General features: G+C 41.6%; 1 protein-coding gene across 2 annotated transcripts; it reads right to left on the reverse strand.

Annotated features, from left to right (window-relative positions):
• Nucleotides 1-641: 641 nt before the first annotated feature.
• washc4 (WASH complex subunit 4) lies at nt 642-14,826 on the reverse strand. Of its 2 annotated transcripts, none has more exons than XM_071900278.2 (33): nt 14,692-14,826; nt 13,559-13,698; nt 13,386-13,439; nt 13,158-13,223; nt 12,909-12,954; nt 12,684-12,751; nt 12,511-12,593; nt 12,267-12,309; nt 12,070-12,173; nt 11,399-11,519; nt 11,102-11,225; nt 10,876-11,003; nt 10,583-10,743; nt 10,321-10,447; nt 9,406-9,531; nt 9,117-9,224; nt 8,585-8,731; nt 8,418-8,497; nt 7,518-7,623; nt 6,916-7,032; nt 6,546-6,714; nt 6,082-6,236; nt 5,900-5,974; nt 5,678-5,782; nt 5,403-5,537; nt 4,500-4,608; nt 4,122-4,188; nt 3,727-3,813; nt 3,375-3,522; nt 3,108-3,204; nt 2,725-2,921; nt 2,106-2,202; nt 642-1,953 (listed from the first exon to the last, which is right to left on the reverse strand). In XM_071900278.2, exons 1-33 carry the CDS (start codon nt 14,750-14,752, stop codon nt 1,901-1,903), a joined length of 3,504 nt encoding a protein of 1,167 aa, XP_071756379.1. In that variant the 5' UTR covers nt 14,753-14,826; the 3' UTR covers nt 642-1,900. The 2 variants fall into 2 exon arrangements, with proteins under 2 accessions (XP_071756379.1, XP_071756378.1); XM_071900277.2 differs by having other exon boundaries at nt 642-1,956.
• Nucleotides 14,827-16,269: the final 1,443 nt, after the last annotated feature.

Below are 16,269 nucleotides of genomic sequence, written 5' to 3' on the forward strand. Positions count from 1 at the left end.
AGTCTTGAGTGCAAAGCAAAAGGATGGACACATTTCATCCCCAAGCTGTTTTAACAGCAGCATTTCATAGGAAAAGGAAAACTGACAATAATTTGAGGAAAAAAAAAAAAGATGAATCCAGACCAATCTTGTATTTTCTGAAGTTAAAAGCTTCTTTTCTTTGTATTAAAGCAGAAAAGGCTTTCCTGAATCACTGTGTGTGTCTTGTTTGTTACTCTTATCAGAGGCAGGGACGCTTTATGACGTTACACCCTTTTCCTTTCATCACTAACAAAGTATATTTCTATTTCACATTTCAGAAATATTTAATATTGTGAAATTGTACCTGCAAATTTGTGCATCATTGGTAATGTACACATACTGCGGATTTATAAATTGTTAATGAAACATATACGTATACAGCCCAATTGATGTCCCATATTGCTGACTATGTTGAAACAAAATATTTTAAATCTGAGATTGGGTTGTCAGTTATAAAAAGCCATAGCTAGCATTAATAGAACATAGATGTAATCTGTAAGGGATTTTGTCAATATCACTTTAGCCTTCCTTCTGGTTTCCAGAACAGGTCTAAAGGACACAGGTTTGACATTAGCAAGTAAATACAAATTGAGAGACAGTTCTGTATTGAAAGTGCATGTTTTATTAGACTTTATAAGACTTTACAGAGCTTTTTTTTCCAGGCAACAGTTAATTGATAGAATGGAATTTGTGACCGAATTACGTCCCGAATACCACATGGGAAACGTAATAAAAATGTAACGATACACCTCTAACACCCATGTTATGGAGAAATATTGAAACCTTTGTGAAGTCCTGTACAACACTCAGAGTGTGTTGAGACGGGTTATTTCTCTTAAATTCATTAGGCCAATTAAACAGAACACACAAAGACCAACAGCTGAAAAAGGCACATACACCTTGAGATAAATTCATAGAAGGTACGAAATGGCAATGGACAAAACAAAATAATTGTAAGCACACCCTGAACTTTAAGTACACAAATATGGCACTCAAGCATAAGATGATTATGCACTTTGAAAACATTCAACAAGTCATGTCAAAAGTCTGCTGTCTTCTACAGAGGCATTACTGTAAGAGCAGAGCTGCCATTAAGGGTCATGAACAATCATTCTGTTATGATCAATACATTGGACACTGGAATGGAAAAGATATAGCAAAGAATTGCAAGAATGACAAATCAACAGCCAGCATTAAAATCAGAGTAAAACAGCAAGCACAGATACAAATTAATCATTGATTTACCTCATTTCCCCGATCATTGGAGAACGTACACATAGCTGACGGCTCTATTGTAGAAAAATAATCCAGTCTATTCAGACTGAGTGTAAAAAGTATTTCAAAAGGCTATATCACTAGCAGTCTGTGTGGCAGAAGAAAGGATTCAACTTTGCCTTACACTCATTATGCCACCTGATTTTAAAACTAAATGCAGTGGAGTTCTGCTATCTTAATGCTACAAATTCACACAGCTGATTTTATTAGAAGCTGATAGACGTTAGACAGCCATGGGGTGTTACGCTGATGTTTCTCTAGAATGGGAGCAGAGAGAAAATCACTCAAACCTCAAACCTTTTTTTTTGTTGCAATAGTGCTTTCAGTACACATTCTCTCTCCAACCAAGATGATTGCTCTGTTATAGGACATTGAGGAATAGCCTTTAAAAAAAATAACATCCTTCCTTATCCAGATTTGTCTATTCAAAAATCCAGTCTTTTATCCCTGGACTAGACAGTTTCAGTGCAGACTGCTGCTTGAACATTTCTCTCTTCTTCACTCTTCTGTCTTCCACAGTGGTCTTTCCAGGTGCGTTCCCCTGTCTTTTACTCTCAGTGTTGTCACCAACATGAACACTGATCCAACGGTCTCACAGTGAAGGTCACTTTGAGGCAGGTTCAGTGGGGGTGGAGCCGTCCGCAGTTTTGGTAGCTTCTTCTGGTGGAGAAAAATGGTATAAATGTTATTTGTGGAGCAAAAAAAAAAAAAAAAAAAATCTACAAACAGCCTTTATATCAGGGTGGGTGGCTCCATGGTTTTACAGGATGAAAGACTCCCATAATCATCAGAACGCAGTACCGCTTTACCTTTATCTTTCTTCTCCTGAGTCTCCTCAGCTGCCGTCTTGTCCGCTCTGAAGAAGATCCGGGCGCTGCTTAAGGAGAAGTGGAGCAGCTCAAACTCCTGCAATGGAAGGAAGAGTTCAGAGTCAGATATCACTCTACACCAAGATACACATATGCTAAGAGTCGCTCCACATGACGACACCGGTTACCAAATGGAGGGCCTCATTGCTACATACACACTCCAAAAGTTGAGAACAGATTGCTTCTGCACATAATTCTGCAATAATCTGTAGTACAATGAGTCTGGTCTGGTCTCATGGGTGGAATTGCGACCTTATTGTGAAAGGGTTTGTGTGCCGCAGTGACACTGGGACCTTTGATGTGGGGCACCTTGTTCTCCTGGCGGGGACACCTGAGGCAAACTGGTCTCAGGCGAGGAGCCAGATAAACAATGATTCATGAGGACACGACCTACTGGGAGGAGACTCTGGGGCAGACCCAGGACACACTGGAGGGACTACATCTCCCAGCATGCCCGGGAGCGCCTGGGGATCCCCCAGAAGGAGCCGGAGGAAGCTGCTGGGGAATCGGACATCGGGGCTGCTCTGCACTGTGACCCTGAAACGTTACTACTCTGTACCTGGAGGTAGATGTCCAGTCTCTTCTGAGTGAGGTTCATAGTTTGCAGCAGCTTTTCATCCTGGCTGGTGGACTGGACACTCTGCTCCTTCACCACGGCATTCATCTCTTTCATGTACTTTTCTCTGACGGCCTGGAACCAGTGAAGGGAGTCAAACTCCAGATACTGGTCCAGCAGCTTCAGAATATATGCCACGCCTGAGAGAGAGAGAGAGTGTGGTCAGAAGAGATACAATGGTGGTAGAAGGAAAGAGGATGGGGGAGAGTAAAGAGACAAGCAGGAAAGGGTAAGTAAAAGTGTGGAGGATTGAGTGGATGGTGGTGTACATACTGTACTTAAAAAGCCACTCAGTTAAGTGTGATTTGTCACTGCTGCCCACTCACCCATAGCGAAGCCATCATCTGTGAAAGCTGCTCCACCTTTGTTCTTCTTGTTGAGTTTCTCTTTACAGCTGATGGAATGCTCCACAAAATTCACCGTCTGAGGGACAGTGTAGTGTGTTAACTATGTAAAGCGTTGTATAGTCTTATGGTGGAGAAAAGTCACAGAAACATTGCAGACAATATGGGTAAACACAAACACATTAAGAGAAAGGAACATGGAGTGCTGTGCAGGAGCTTGGACACAAAATGAAAAAGCATGGGACTGACCAGTGGGGGCACAATCATATAGAAGTTCCTCAAGTGCATGTTCTTGGCACTGCGAAACTCGGGCGCGAACACTCCCACCAGCATCTTGAAGTATTCAGTCCCCTCAGCAGAGTTGCTGGTCAGATCCCCCAACACCGAGTCTAGCACACTGGGAGAGACACAGGGGAAACGCTGCTTAGCAAACAACAGGCAGTGTTTTACATTCGTCTAGCTGTGGTGGCCACCTACAGCTAGAAAAATGTAATGCACTGAAAAGACATCATCTCACCTTATTGCTCAGCCCACTCAAAAACAACTACACAATTATTATTGCAATTCCAGCACAACTGTCCATATATCATGACAGCTCTACCTGGCAGCTTTCTGCGTCTCCTCCGACAGCCCCTCCTCCTTCACCAGCTCCTCAAAGTTGACTATATCCTCCAGGTCGGGGACAAACCTGGAGACAACACACAGCAACACACACGGGTTAGATCTTCTACAGTAAGGACTTCATTAACTAACACACATTCTCCTACTGGATGGTGGACAATCAAGATTTTCACCAGATTTCGCACAAATTTAAACAATCAGGGAAAAAAAAAAAACCTCATGTCAATCAAGGTAGTTTCTCAGGTCCCAGAGAGCTTCATATTACAATGCCAGGGAGCACAAACCTATACCACAGCATACCAAATCTAAATATAATCCCTTGTCATGGAAATGGTTAGAGTAATTTTATGATAAAATGCAATATGGCAGCTCTACCTGATGGCACTGCTGCAGCAGTGCAGTCCTCCAGAGCGGATCATACGCACATAGCCCATGGCATTACCTGGGAAGAAAACATGACATTACATGACAAGATTGACAACATCCAGCATACATTGATATTTTCCTTTAGTGAAATGAAAGTACAGTTCGCACACTTGGTAACTACAGTACGGTATATGCTTTTTTTCTCATTCTTTTTATTAACACTTGCAAAGTGATATCAAATCAAACAATAAGAGCATACAGCTGAGTGTGTAGACTGCATTTCCACATCCAGCACCTTTTTGAGGTGTGGCTGGTGTGTTTTATCCTTTTCCAAAGAACTGAACTATACTCTTAACAAAACAGTGTGTCTGTATGTGCATGACTCACCAATTTGGCTGATCAGCTGTCTGAACTGGTCCAGGTAGCTCTGTCCATCAGGAGTGATGCCCAGCTTCCTGATGCCACGGTTAAACTTCTCCGCTCGCTCAAATGGATACTACACCACACAGGGACAACTACAGCTTAACACCAGGAGGCAGGGAGCTAGGCAGCTGTGCCTGGTGGCATGAGACAGCAGCTTTTTATAACAGATAGTTCTGATCCTCAGCTGTCGTTGGCTGAGTCACGTTATAAGCCGTTATAAAATACCAGATAAACTTACACCTGTGACCGGACAACAGCAGTTACAATGTGTCGCTTAGCAACCACTATGTTATGCTACTGTGCAAAGCTATAATGCATGGCAGAAGAAAAACATTTAATTATCATTATTACTTCATAGTTATTGATTAAAAATGAAAAGTGTATTGAACATTTGCTTTTTTTTCAATTACATTTAATTTCATAAGAGCAATAAGCTGCCTGAAGTCGTGCTTCAATCACTGAGGTATCAAGTCCAACGACTTGCTCTCTTAGCTGTTCTAACTTCAAGTGGCTTATTGCTTTATAAAACAGGGATGGCACACCATTGTATAACAAAAGAAAGAAGGCAAATGTTCAATACATCTTTAATTGTTAATTAAATCATAAACATGAATTGCCTTCTTCCACCAAGCAATATACAATAGTCCTACTACTGGTATGAGTGGTCATTTTTGTTTAGCGAATTAATATTTAAATTAATTGTTTTACGATCACAAGTGTGTGTTTATAACTTAACTCAGCCAATCAGAACTGAGGACCGTAACTATCCGTTTTATGATGGTATTCACAGGCTGCCCGTTTTGTGTTACTTGTATTATTGATGTGACAAAATGAATGAATGTGGTGAGGCTGACAGCCTATTCTGACCTTCTGATCAGACTGGTCTTTTGTTTCTCTGAAGAAGCGGATGTCTTTGATGAGTCTGGACTTGATGTGTTCGTCGTACATAAACTGACTGAAGATGTAGAACTTCTTACGCAGGAACTGGTAGGTGAAATTCACCTGATGAAGGGAGAGGGGAGAGATGATGTGACATGTAGAACAGGCGAGACAGACAAAGAAGAGTTTTGATACGGCCACAACTAAGGGAACGAGCACACACAGAGACACAGAGACACACGCCACCGCTGCTGTCAACTCACTGTGGTGTTCATAATGCCTGTGCCGTGGGTCCGGATGGAGTTGGCGATGTGGCGGATGTTGATGGTGTTCAAGTGCTTGTTGTTACTCGCCTTCTCTATAAAGATCTGCAGCAAAGCAATTTTTTCAGTGTAGATCGCATACAGCATGCAGGCATACGGTATCGCAACAATACTACTTGGTTCAAGGGAGGAAAAGGTGAATAAAGAGGCTAGAAGTCTTACCTGGTTGTTGAGGTTGTAGAGGTAGCGGGAGACAAAGACGTGAATGTTCCTCATGATCTCTAAAACGTCCAAACCCTAATGAGAACACACAGGGCCTACAGTTAATCTACAGTTCGTCATTGAAACTTCATTAATTAGAGACTCCAGCTCTGTCATAATACGTAACGTGCAACCAAACACACCTGCTCCAGGGTCTGGCTCGGCAGGTGTGCCTCCGTCATGGTGAGTCCGTAGCGCTGCGTGGCGAGGTTCCTCATCTCACTGTAGGTGGCCCAGTCATGCAGAGCCACGGTGGTCAGGTTGTAGAAAGTCTTATCCAGGTAGTGAGTCACGTAGGCTGCAAGGAGACAAAAACATAAAACACAAAAATGATGTTAAGTGACAAGCTCAACACCATCTCACTCAGTCTTTTTTTCCAGCAGGTGGCGGTATTACACAGTACCTGTTTTGAAGAGTGTAGAATTCATGTTTGAAATCAGATTTTAAATCATGTTTGAATTCAGATGTTCCCATAATTTCTGACCAGACAACTTTAACCCATTCCATATACAGTGTTGAGATACCACACAGTTAAGTGCAGATCCCCACACACACACACACAAAACGAACACAAATTCTCATGAGGACCAATAAAGACATGAGGTACCTTTGATATGTATGAAGCGGTTGAAGAAGCGGATGGGTTTGAGGGAGAAGAAGTGAGCCAGGTCCTTCATGCCGACCTTGAAGGGGTTCCTGTCGTCCAGCTTCAGGTGCGTGTGAACAGAGAGGCGCAGGTCCTTCTCAATCTCCTTACACAGCTTGTCCAACAGGTGCTACAGGAGTTAGACGGCAGAAGGAAAGAGAGCAAAAGAGAAAAGAAAGACAGGGTTTGCAAATGTGTGCATATATCACAGGAACCTCTAAAACTGAGTCCCCATACTTGTATACCATATTTTTTCTCCCTCGCTTTTCTCCCTTACTCTATCCTCTGATTTCCTCATCACCTTGGCCGCTATATTTCACCTGTTCCTCACCTCGTTGAACACATCCATGATCTCTTTGTCGTAGCTCTCCAGTAGCTGGTCACATGACTCCATGTGTTTGGCGTGCAACATGGTGGGCACGCTGTCTCTCAACGCACTGAACATGTACTGCTCCAGCGAATCAAAGGCATCATCAGGAAGAGGCAATCGACACATGCAGGAAAAAGAATAGGAGCCAGTGAGAACCAAAGTAAAATGAAGAAATGGCACTTAGAAAGTATAACTAAAGAAATCAGCAGATCTATATATGGTCAATGCTTAAAATACCCCCTCATATCTTCATATAAGCATGTAAATATGTAGTGTTTTGGAACTGCAGCTACTTCTGGGAATGTAAAATTTAGTGGATTTGCAACTCGTACCTGAACTTAAATTTCTCCCCACCCCCACAGCTAGAAAAATACTATGGTAGACACTAGGGAGAAAAACAACTTAACCTCCGACAAACAAACTGTGTAGAACTAAATGTTGGAATTAACAGATTTGGATGAAACCGAGGAGGCTGTGGCCTTGAAACAGGAGTTGCGAGTCCTTGTCCTTGTGCGTTCTCAAGGAAAGCGTGTGTGTGATACAACAGGAGCCGGTCTGCTTACATGTAGTCGTGCTGCGTCCACGGCGTTGTCATACACATCATCCAGGTAGATGGGAAACACGGCTCTGTGCCAGTACAGGAAACTGCAGTCACACTGAAGCTTGACCCTGAGGAGGAGGGGGAAATGTGTATAAGGAATCTCAAAGTATCTAAAACAATGCAAGGACTTATGCAGAGACTTTTTATATGGTCAGACCAGGGTAAAAAATTAACACCCACCAAGCACCGAATAACGGTAAAATTTGTCTTTGGCGGATAAATCAATAAGGGTGATCTGTCACACTGGTAAGTAGCTTTTTGAGATGATAACGTTGAATGCTTTGATTATTTACAGTCATTGATCTTTTCCTGTTCTTAAAATTTCTCCCTGCTGCAAAACAATGCCTCTATATTAAACAGGCTGTTGATTAGCCGCCTGTTATGTTGGCTCTACACAAAGCAGCAGCATCTAAACTTTCCACTGACTGGATGGTTAATTAGCCTAATTAGTTACTAGAGGATTAATATCAAAGTGTAAAACCATCTATGTGTGTGTGTGTGTGTTGGGGGTGGTATGCTTCAAAATGCTCTCTAATTTGAATTCTAATTTAAATTCTGCTCCACTTCATGATGAATTACAGACTTGATTCACTGTATAAGTGAGTGAGTTTTGCCTGATTCTATACGTGAACAGCATTTTTTATAGAAATGATGACTCATTTCTATAAAAAACATATACTAATTATTTTGGCTGCTAAAAATTATTCTTGGCAGGTCTTCTTCTTTTAAAATTTTACTAGCCCTTGGCAGGTACAATTTGAGACACTGGATCAGACACATATCCCTAATTACAGCCACTGTGTAATGCAGTGAGTAGAATTTTGCCACATAAATTCTGTTAGACGAGAAAACATGGCCTCACCTCTCTCTGAGCTCACTAATCAGGTCCAGCTTCTTCATCACAAGCTGTAGTGGAAGAAGCTCCTCGTCTTTGAAAGTTTTCTAGAAGGTAGCAAGGTCAAGTTTAAACGGCAAAAAGGAAACAAAAACACTGGTATCGTGTATTATTCAAAACTTTTCCCAGCGTACCATCTGAGTGCCGACGCTCAGAGCCAGAGACACCACTAGGCGTCGCTCCTTAGTGCTGGGTCCGTTGAGGGCATTTTCTGCCATCACCAAAGACGACAGCACATCCAGCCGCTGCTCGCTGTACTTCTTGTCAGAGATCACCCTTTTCTGCCGGAAAAAAGGAAACCATAACATGACATAAAACTGAGCCAATTAACAAAAGCGAAGATGGTGCGCTCAATCACAGCAAATTACTTAGGCTATTAGGTGCTCGGTTCAAGAAAATCATGGCTTCTAAGGAAAGGTTCATAATTTTCTAATGAGATTGTCATGTCTAACCAGCACTCAAATACATAATCTTAATAATTTATTAGTGCAGTAGTGTCAACGCCGGCAATTTCGACTACTACTAACTGCCCTAATCAATCATTAAGATTATGTATTTGAGTGCTGGTTTTCCTTAGGTGGAGTAAGACGTGACAATCTCATTAGAAAACTACGAACATATCAATTATATAGTACATATAATACTATATAGTGTGTTTGTGTCTACCTTGGCGTTGCCAATGGCGTTGAGGGCCTGCGACTGGAGCTGCTGCGTGATGTGAGAAACCGAGTCGGCTACAACCATCGAGCGCCGGTGGAATGTGTGTTCCACAGCCTGAGGGGAGAGTGGCATCACATGTCACTCTCTGAGCTTTTTTGAGTTTGATATACACAGCTGTTCACTGGACTTTGGATCCTGCAAACAACCTCATTATAAGCAATCACAAAGATATACTCAAAGGATAACACAGGGAAGAATGCACTAATAGCAAGCGTGGACACACACACACACACACCTTGAGCAACTCCACCAATCGACAGAGGGCTTTGACAGAGGTCTTGGTCATGGGCCGCTGCATCGACATGTACATGTTCATGGTGGTCTTGATGATGGTGCTGATGCTGTAGGCATATAGGATTCCCTGTGAGGGACAGAAGACAGAGTTTATCATGAACTGACACTTGCATCAAGATGTTTAAGAAATGCAAAGAACAGTAATAAGTAAAGGTAACACTTCACTTGTCTTTTTGAGGGGGCTAACTATAATCAAATTAGACCATAACCATATCTAATAACATTTAAGGCAGCTGAGTCTGTTGCTACCATAAGCCTTACCATTCAGCTGACTTTGACTGAATATATTACCAGTCAGATTGTTGAAATTCTATATAAGATTTAGCTGGATTACGTTTACACCTGACATTGAAGTATGCCTCTGCTATACACATTAAAATTGAAATCTTTCCCTCATAAAGCATAGACTGATGCACACATCATTTCCTCTCCTAATATTTATGTCCTTTAAGGCTGAAAGCTCTACTCCGTTGTTCCCCATCTGTAAGTATCCTGACAATCCATTTTTGACATCTTGTTATCAAAGAAACCTGCCACTTGTTTCATTTGCATGCACTTCCTAGTTGAATCCGCGCACAAAGCTTTATTTACATTTGCGTAGTTGCCATGTCTGGATTTGAGAGGCACTGCATTTACACTTGTTTGCTAATGCAGCCAAATACATCTCTGTCCACTTCTGGAGGTGAAGTGGGTTATTTTCAATGTGTCTTGGGAGCATGTACACATGGATTTTATGTGTTCTTGGACGCATGCTAATGGCAGGTGTGAAAGTGGTCTTTGTAGTTTCATATTTCCAATTATACCATTTACAGGGTTAATTCAGTCTCTCTCAGGGGGTAACTCAGTCAGTCTTTACCTGTACAAAGACATTACACCGGCTGCTAAGGTCTTCTGCCAACTTGTCACTTCTGTGCTCCTTGGACAAGATGGCCTCCATCTTCATCATCCAGGAAGTCACAAACACATAGTAGGACTGGACATCCCTGAAGTGGCGAGACAACACAAATATTAAGGATATAATTTATTGGTTTGTAATAAACTGTTTCTGGTTCTGCAGGTGCTTTTTCACATTTCTGAATTACGCAAAATAACCGTGACTGATTTGTTGACCAACTGACCTGGTTAGCATCTGTGCTTTTTGCTGCAGGTAGGCATCTCTCTGTGCTCTGATGCCCTGCAGACTCTTCTTATCCATCAGTTTGGCTGCAGCCGGGACCTTAGCGGTGAGGAAGGTGTCGGGAAACCAGATGATGTTAGCAGTCAGAGTCACAGCTGGAACCTGGAGCGAAGGACAGACACAGATGAACACAGATGAGCAAGACGCTTCCACTGCCTTCAGATCAATTACAGATAAAGATTAGGGTTGTCACACAAAAAAAGAAGGGAGGTAGGACAAGAAAAACAAAACTACCTTTTTACAGACGTCTAGCAGAGCTTTGTAGAGCTTCTTGTCGACAGTCCTGAAGATGTGAAAGTGAAGCACAAAGAGACCACACACACCAGCATACTTATCCCTCTGGTCAATCTCTGAAGGTTCACCTGAAACACATGCAGACGCACAGATGTGAACGATTTTGAAGCTGCAGAAACAGAGCGACCACATGTAAAATTAACCTATTCTGAGAAGAGAAACTGACCTATCTTGGACTCGACATTCGTGAATATGGTGCGTATGTTGAAGGCGAACTCCTCGGCGAAGGCACTGTTTTTGGCAACAGCTACTCCCTCCCCAGGATCATCAAACCGCTGCTCCACACAGGCCTGTCACACAGTCACAGACATCAGGTGAGCGCTCAGAAGACATAAACAGAAAGTTTTTTTATTCAGTCTTAAATTGGTCTATATTTTGGGAAAGTGGGAAATTCTCTGTTTGCGTATTAAATACTAAAAACACTGACTTTTCAGCAAACACGTCATGGAAGAAATAAAGTTACCTGCAATATCATGCCGTCCAGCAGCTGTCCCTCCAGCTTGAGCAGGAGCTTCTCGAATGGTTTCAGCTTCTCTTCGGGAATGGCAAATTTCCCAGGGTTGTGATGCACAGATTTCAGTAACCTATAGCAGGAGGATACAGTTATAGAAAACTATTGATGATTAACGACAAAGTTAAGTAGGTATGTTGAATAAGATCACAAAGTCCCTTTACTGTATGGCTTGGAGAGTTGAAATTAGGTGTGAGAGCAGTCAGTAAATCGTACTAAATATTCAGTTTCTTACTTGATTGCACTTATGTATGGAATGTATTTCGGTAAAAGTTGAAAACAAACCAAAGAAAGCATGTAATAATTATGTAATAACTGTTCTAATGATAGTAATAGCTGGGTGAAATGAAAGTACATGTGAAAAAAATTTGACTCCCAAGAGAAATACATCCATTTTTAATCATATTATTTTCAGTAATTAATCACAAGGTGTTACATTTTTGCCAGTTTTTCTTGATTTCTGACAAATTTGCTTTTGTAAAAACTTTGAGAATGTGGGATAGCTACATCAGTGTACCAAAGGAAATTCTGAATTTCCACCGCGGACGAATATGGATTAAGGAAGTATTTTCCTTAAGCTTTTCCTTTTTCTCACTGGTTGCAGTATTTATGTGTGCATTTACCTTTTGTACATCTTCCAGTGGTCTTTTAGTGTGCCATGATTCTCCATAATCTCATCCAGCGTGAGCAGTACCACTAACAACTCCCCAAGGTGTTCGTACACGATCTGCACAGAGAACGCAAAATAGACACGATAAGAAATATTTATAGAACAGAGGCTCAACACAAAAAAACTCATCTTGTGATCACAATAATTTACCTGGAAATGGACTCCTGATGACTCAATGATTTTTGTCGCACCCCTAAAATATAAAAGGAGAAATGCTTTTATAACTTTTATTTCCTGAGGAACTAGTCAAAACAAATGTATTGAATTGCAAATGTATGCCACGTTTTTGTCTGCATGTAAGGTGCATACAGGCTTTCCAGAATGCAGATATGAGCTAATCCACAAAGTATATGCATGTACAGTAATATTATCGGCTTCTGTTCATGAATCTTACTTGCTGCTGTTGTAGAGAGCGGCCAGCTGATGAACAATGTTGACCACCACCTCAAAACATCTGGACACAAAACAGGACAGCTCCTATCAAGAGACAGCACAAAGAGAAAAGTTATAAAACACTTGTTTGGACTTCAGTAAACGGTATTATGACAGCCGTTATGCATGGCCTACCTGAAGGAAGGAGATAAATCTTCCCATCTGAATCTGGGACTCTCCTTCAACAACACTGGTGTCGGAAACTGATATGCAACACACACACATGCACACACACACACACACACACGGACACACATGCAGAGTTAAATTAATAAATTAATAATCAATTCATCCAGAAGCAATATGAATCACTACAGGCAAACCCAGGATAAAAGCAAATGATGATTCCTGTGACATTACCTCCCTCTCCATAGTACAATAAGCCATTGTAGAACTTGGTTTCTGCCTACAAGGGAAGGTAGATATTAAAATCAATTCAAGTTTCTTCAAACGTTTTGGCACAACAGAAGATGGCACAACACTGACTAGGGACAAGATCTCTACAGCATATTGATTAAGCAAGATTAGGCAGATATGATGTAAAACAATGGACACAAATAAACCTCTTAACATTGGAGAGTAACTAAGCACCAGTTTGACCATGCTTACCTCATACTTTAGCTTCTTCACTTCACTGCAGAGAGCGGCAAATACTGTGATGACTTTGTTCAGAACCTGCAGACACCACAAAATAATGACTGTCATAAAAATACAACCTGAAAGCAACAGAATCAGATTACAAACACATCATGGCACTTAAATAGTTAACAGACACAGTATAGTTGGAATTGTAACAAGCGATCAGTTCAGGTGGAGGTTTCCTTTGGCTTAACTTACCTTGTTATCTGTTTTAATTAATTCCAATAAGGAAGACTGCTCATATGGGAGGAGCTAAAAGAGAAAGTATCAGGAAGGAAATTACACTAGGTTGAACTGTGAAGAACACTAATCTTTCTGAAAATGTCAGCACTGTTAAGTGGATGTATTGTCATTGCTTTCCAGCGGTTTACCTTCAGGGCAATAGGGTCTAGAGTGAAATCCCAGACATCTCCTATGGAATCGTCCAGAGCCTCCTCAATGCCCTTCAGCTGGGAGGTGTACTCCTCCAGAAACTTCCCATAGTTCTTCAGCTGAACCTCTGTGTGTATTTCTGAAGGATGGAAAAGTTTTTTGTTTAGATTATGTTTTTCAAGATTGTGAGTTTCTACAGGCCTAGATAGTTGTAGTAGATCTATAGGGAAATTCTATTCACTTCCCCCCCCCCTCTACAGAGAGGTCAGAGGTCAGCTACAGCCCTGCAGGTGGTAGGGATCCAGTGCCTTGCTCAAGGACACTTCAGCAGGGTGAATGCTTGCTGACACAGAGTCTTGAACCTGGTCCTCTGGTTGATGGACAGTCTCCCTTGTAAAATCCAAAATGAGGAAGAGAAAAGTGTCTTAGGCTACAATAATGTAACCTGCAGTTAGCTAACTTAACAGCTAGTAAACGAGCTGTAAGCCTAGCATTTACATGATGAAAATAAATAGTGATGATTCTTCATATAGTTGAATGTTTATAGGGCCCTGAATATGTTAATGCTAGGAGTCGGGGAATGGGAGCACAGAATGCCAGACAAGATGAGACAGGCTGCAGGCGACCTGTTTACTGCTGACACTAGTATGGAGTGGGAGACCTGACGTTATGTTTCTGTTTGTTCTCTACTTTCATCACTAAACGAAAGTACACACCACCATTTGCTTAGTCTTTTACCTTGAGCCGCTGTTATGTTGGGCAAGCTAACCTCTGTCAAAGCGGCTGAGGCAACGGCTGTCAAACTCAGCTGTTGGATGGCGATGACTATTGCTGGTAGTGTTACCACCAGTTAATTTCACGCTTTACCAGTTATAATGTAGCGTCAACTGGCCTGGACAACTTGCATGCTCAATTAAAATAACTACTATGTGAGATAATAGTGCTCGTAAAGGAAACTTAACGAGCGTGTGCTTCCAAATAGTAGCTATTAACACTAGGGTTTGATTAATTCCAGCAAATAGACGGTGCCCAGAGGCAAAACATTGCTACGCGAGCAAGCTAGCACTGCCATGTAACTTTGCTTGGTATTAGCTAGTTTTAACTTTGGGTAAGAATTGGACGCAGTACTTACTCTGTGACCCATCGTCAAAACGATCAAATTCCCAGTCAGGTGCAATGGTTTCTACCGCCATACTGACAGCTAGGTTGCCCAAACTATGATGTTACGCTTGGGAAAAACAGAAGCTACACGGTCCCATGATTTGCCTCATGACTTCGTGAAAACTCGCTAGTGGTCATGGGAAATGGAGTTTAGAGGGGTCTATGGTTAAGGATGGGGTGGGTGGGGGTGTTGGTGGGGGTGTTGGGGACGACGACGACGACTTTGATTTACATTGATTGTTTCATATATTCATACCAATAAAGCTCATGATATTGAAATGTAAGAGTTCCTGACCACTGAAGCAACTTGGTGGCTATAATACAGACACAGGCCAACCCTCACTGGCCAAACCAATAAAATAGGCCCCTCATTTACAACAGACTGTCAAAGAGGTGTGTCTGTCTGTCCGCCTGTCCTGCTGTCTCTCTTGTGCAGGCTATGTATCTGCCATTGTGTTTGAATATGCAAGCAACTAGGCATGAGAGAGGGAGTGAAAGAGAGAGATAGATAAGTGGAGGGAGGTGAAGGGGGGGAGAAAGTTAGGAGGAGAAAGTTAGAGGCCGGGAGGAAGAGTTATGGACAGGAGAGGACTGGGAGAATGCATGTGGAGTATCTGTATCTTTTCCTCTTTTTCTCCTGTGGTTTCACATTAAAGGTAAGGTACTTTCATATTATTCTCCTCTACCACTCTTTCCTTACTGTAGTCTTGATTTTACTCAGAATATCTACAATACAAGCAAATGAAAACAAAAGTGACACCAGTGTTGGTATATTATAGTTGTGCTTGATCAGGTGATTATCAATTGACTTAATGTGTCTATACATATAATATTGAGAACGACTGGTCACTCTAGTTTTGATAGACTGTGTTGCCAACTTCTTCAGACTGTGTAATTTGCAAATTCCAAAGTAATTGATTTTGCACAATAGTAACTCTCTCACAACTTTTCCAAACTGGTAACCTCAGCTGTTAAGTATTTGCTCTTTTTTTTTTTTTTTTTTTTTTAAATGAAGTGCATTGTCTCTGTCAAACAAAGTAGCCTCAGAATTGCTTATGGGAACGGTAGGCATGCAGAATGATAATGCGAGCCATTTGTGCCATCAGATGACTGTGACACAACCTTGTCATGCTACAGCCAGGTTTCAGCCTGCGCTGCAAACCTGGCTGTTCATGGGACTGAAATATGTTTGGAAGGACAAACACAGATGTTTAGTCATCTATCACAGTTCCTGTATGTCTTTTACAAAATTTTATCACCACATGCTGAGGTCACAACTATTAGTAATGTGATTTTATTGTCCATTTACCCATTCTTTATTGTTTTATTTCCACTTCTGTGCAGTTGGTGCTGTCTGTACTGTTGTAGACAACACATAAAAAAGCCTATAGTGAGGGAAATTTGGGGTGTGATGTATCAGCATCTGGTATACAAGGGACATTGTCATTATATTATGTAGGCAACCCATGCTATTAAAGCTCAAATTAAAAAGCTCTATTGTATCTCATGTAGTGCTCATCGCCCACCTTGTGAATGCTCTGTTCACTTA

Source organism: Centroberyx gerrardi, chromosome 4, assembly GCF_048128805.1.
Source record: "Centroberyx gerrardi isolate f3 chromosome 4, fCenGer3.hap1.cur.20231027, whole genome shotgun sequence".
Classification (NCBI taxonomy): Eukaryota; Metazoa; Chordata; class Actinopteri; order Beryciformes; family Berycidae; genus Centroberyx; species Centroberyx gerrardi.

Excerpts from the sequence above, each read along its gene's own strand:
- washc4 (XM_071900277.2), bottom strand. The coding sequence starts at position 14,752 with ATGGCGGTAGAAACCATTGCACCTGACTGGGAATTTGATCGTTTTGAC. Across the intron at positions 12,594-12,683 it reads GATTTATCTCCTTCCTTCAG|GAGCTGTCCTGTTTTGTGTC; the intron begins GTAGGCCATGCA and ends GTCTCTTGATAG. Across the intron at positions 4,609-5,402 it reads AAGACCAGTCTGATCAGAAG|TATCCATTTGAGCGAGCGGA; the intron begins GTCAGAATAGGC and ends TGTGTGGTGTAG.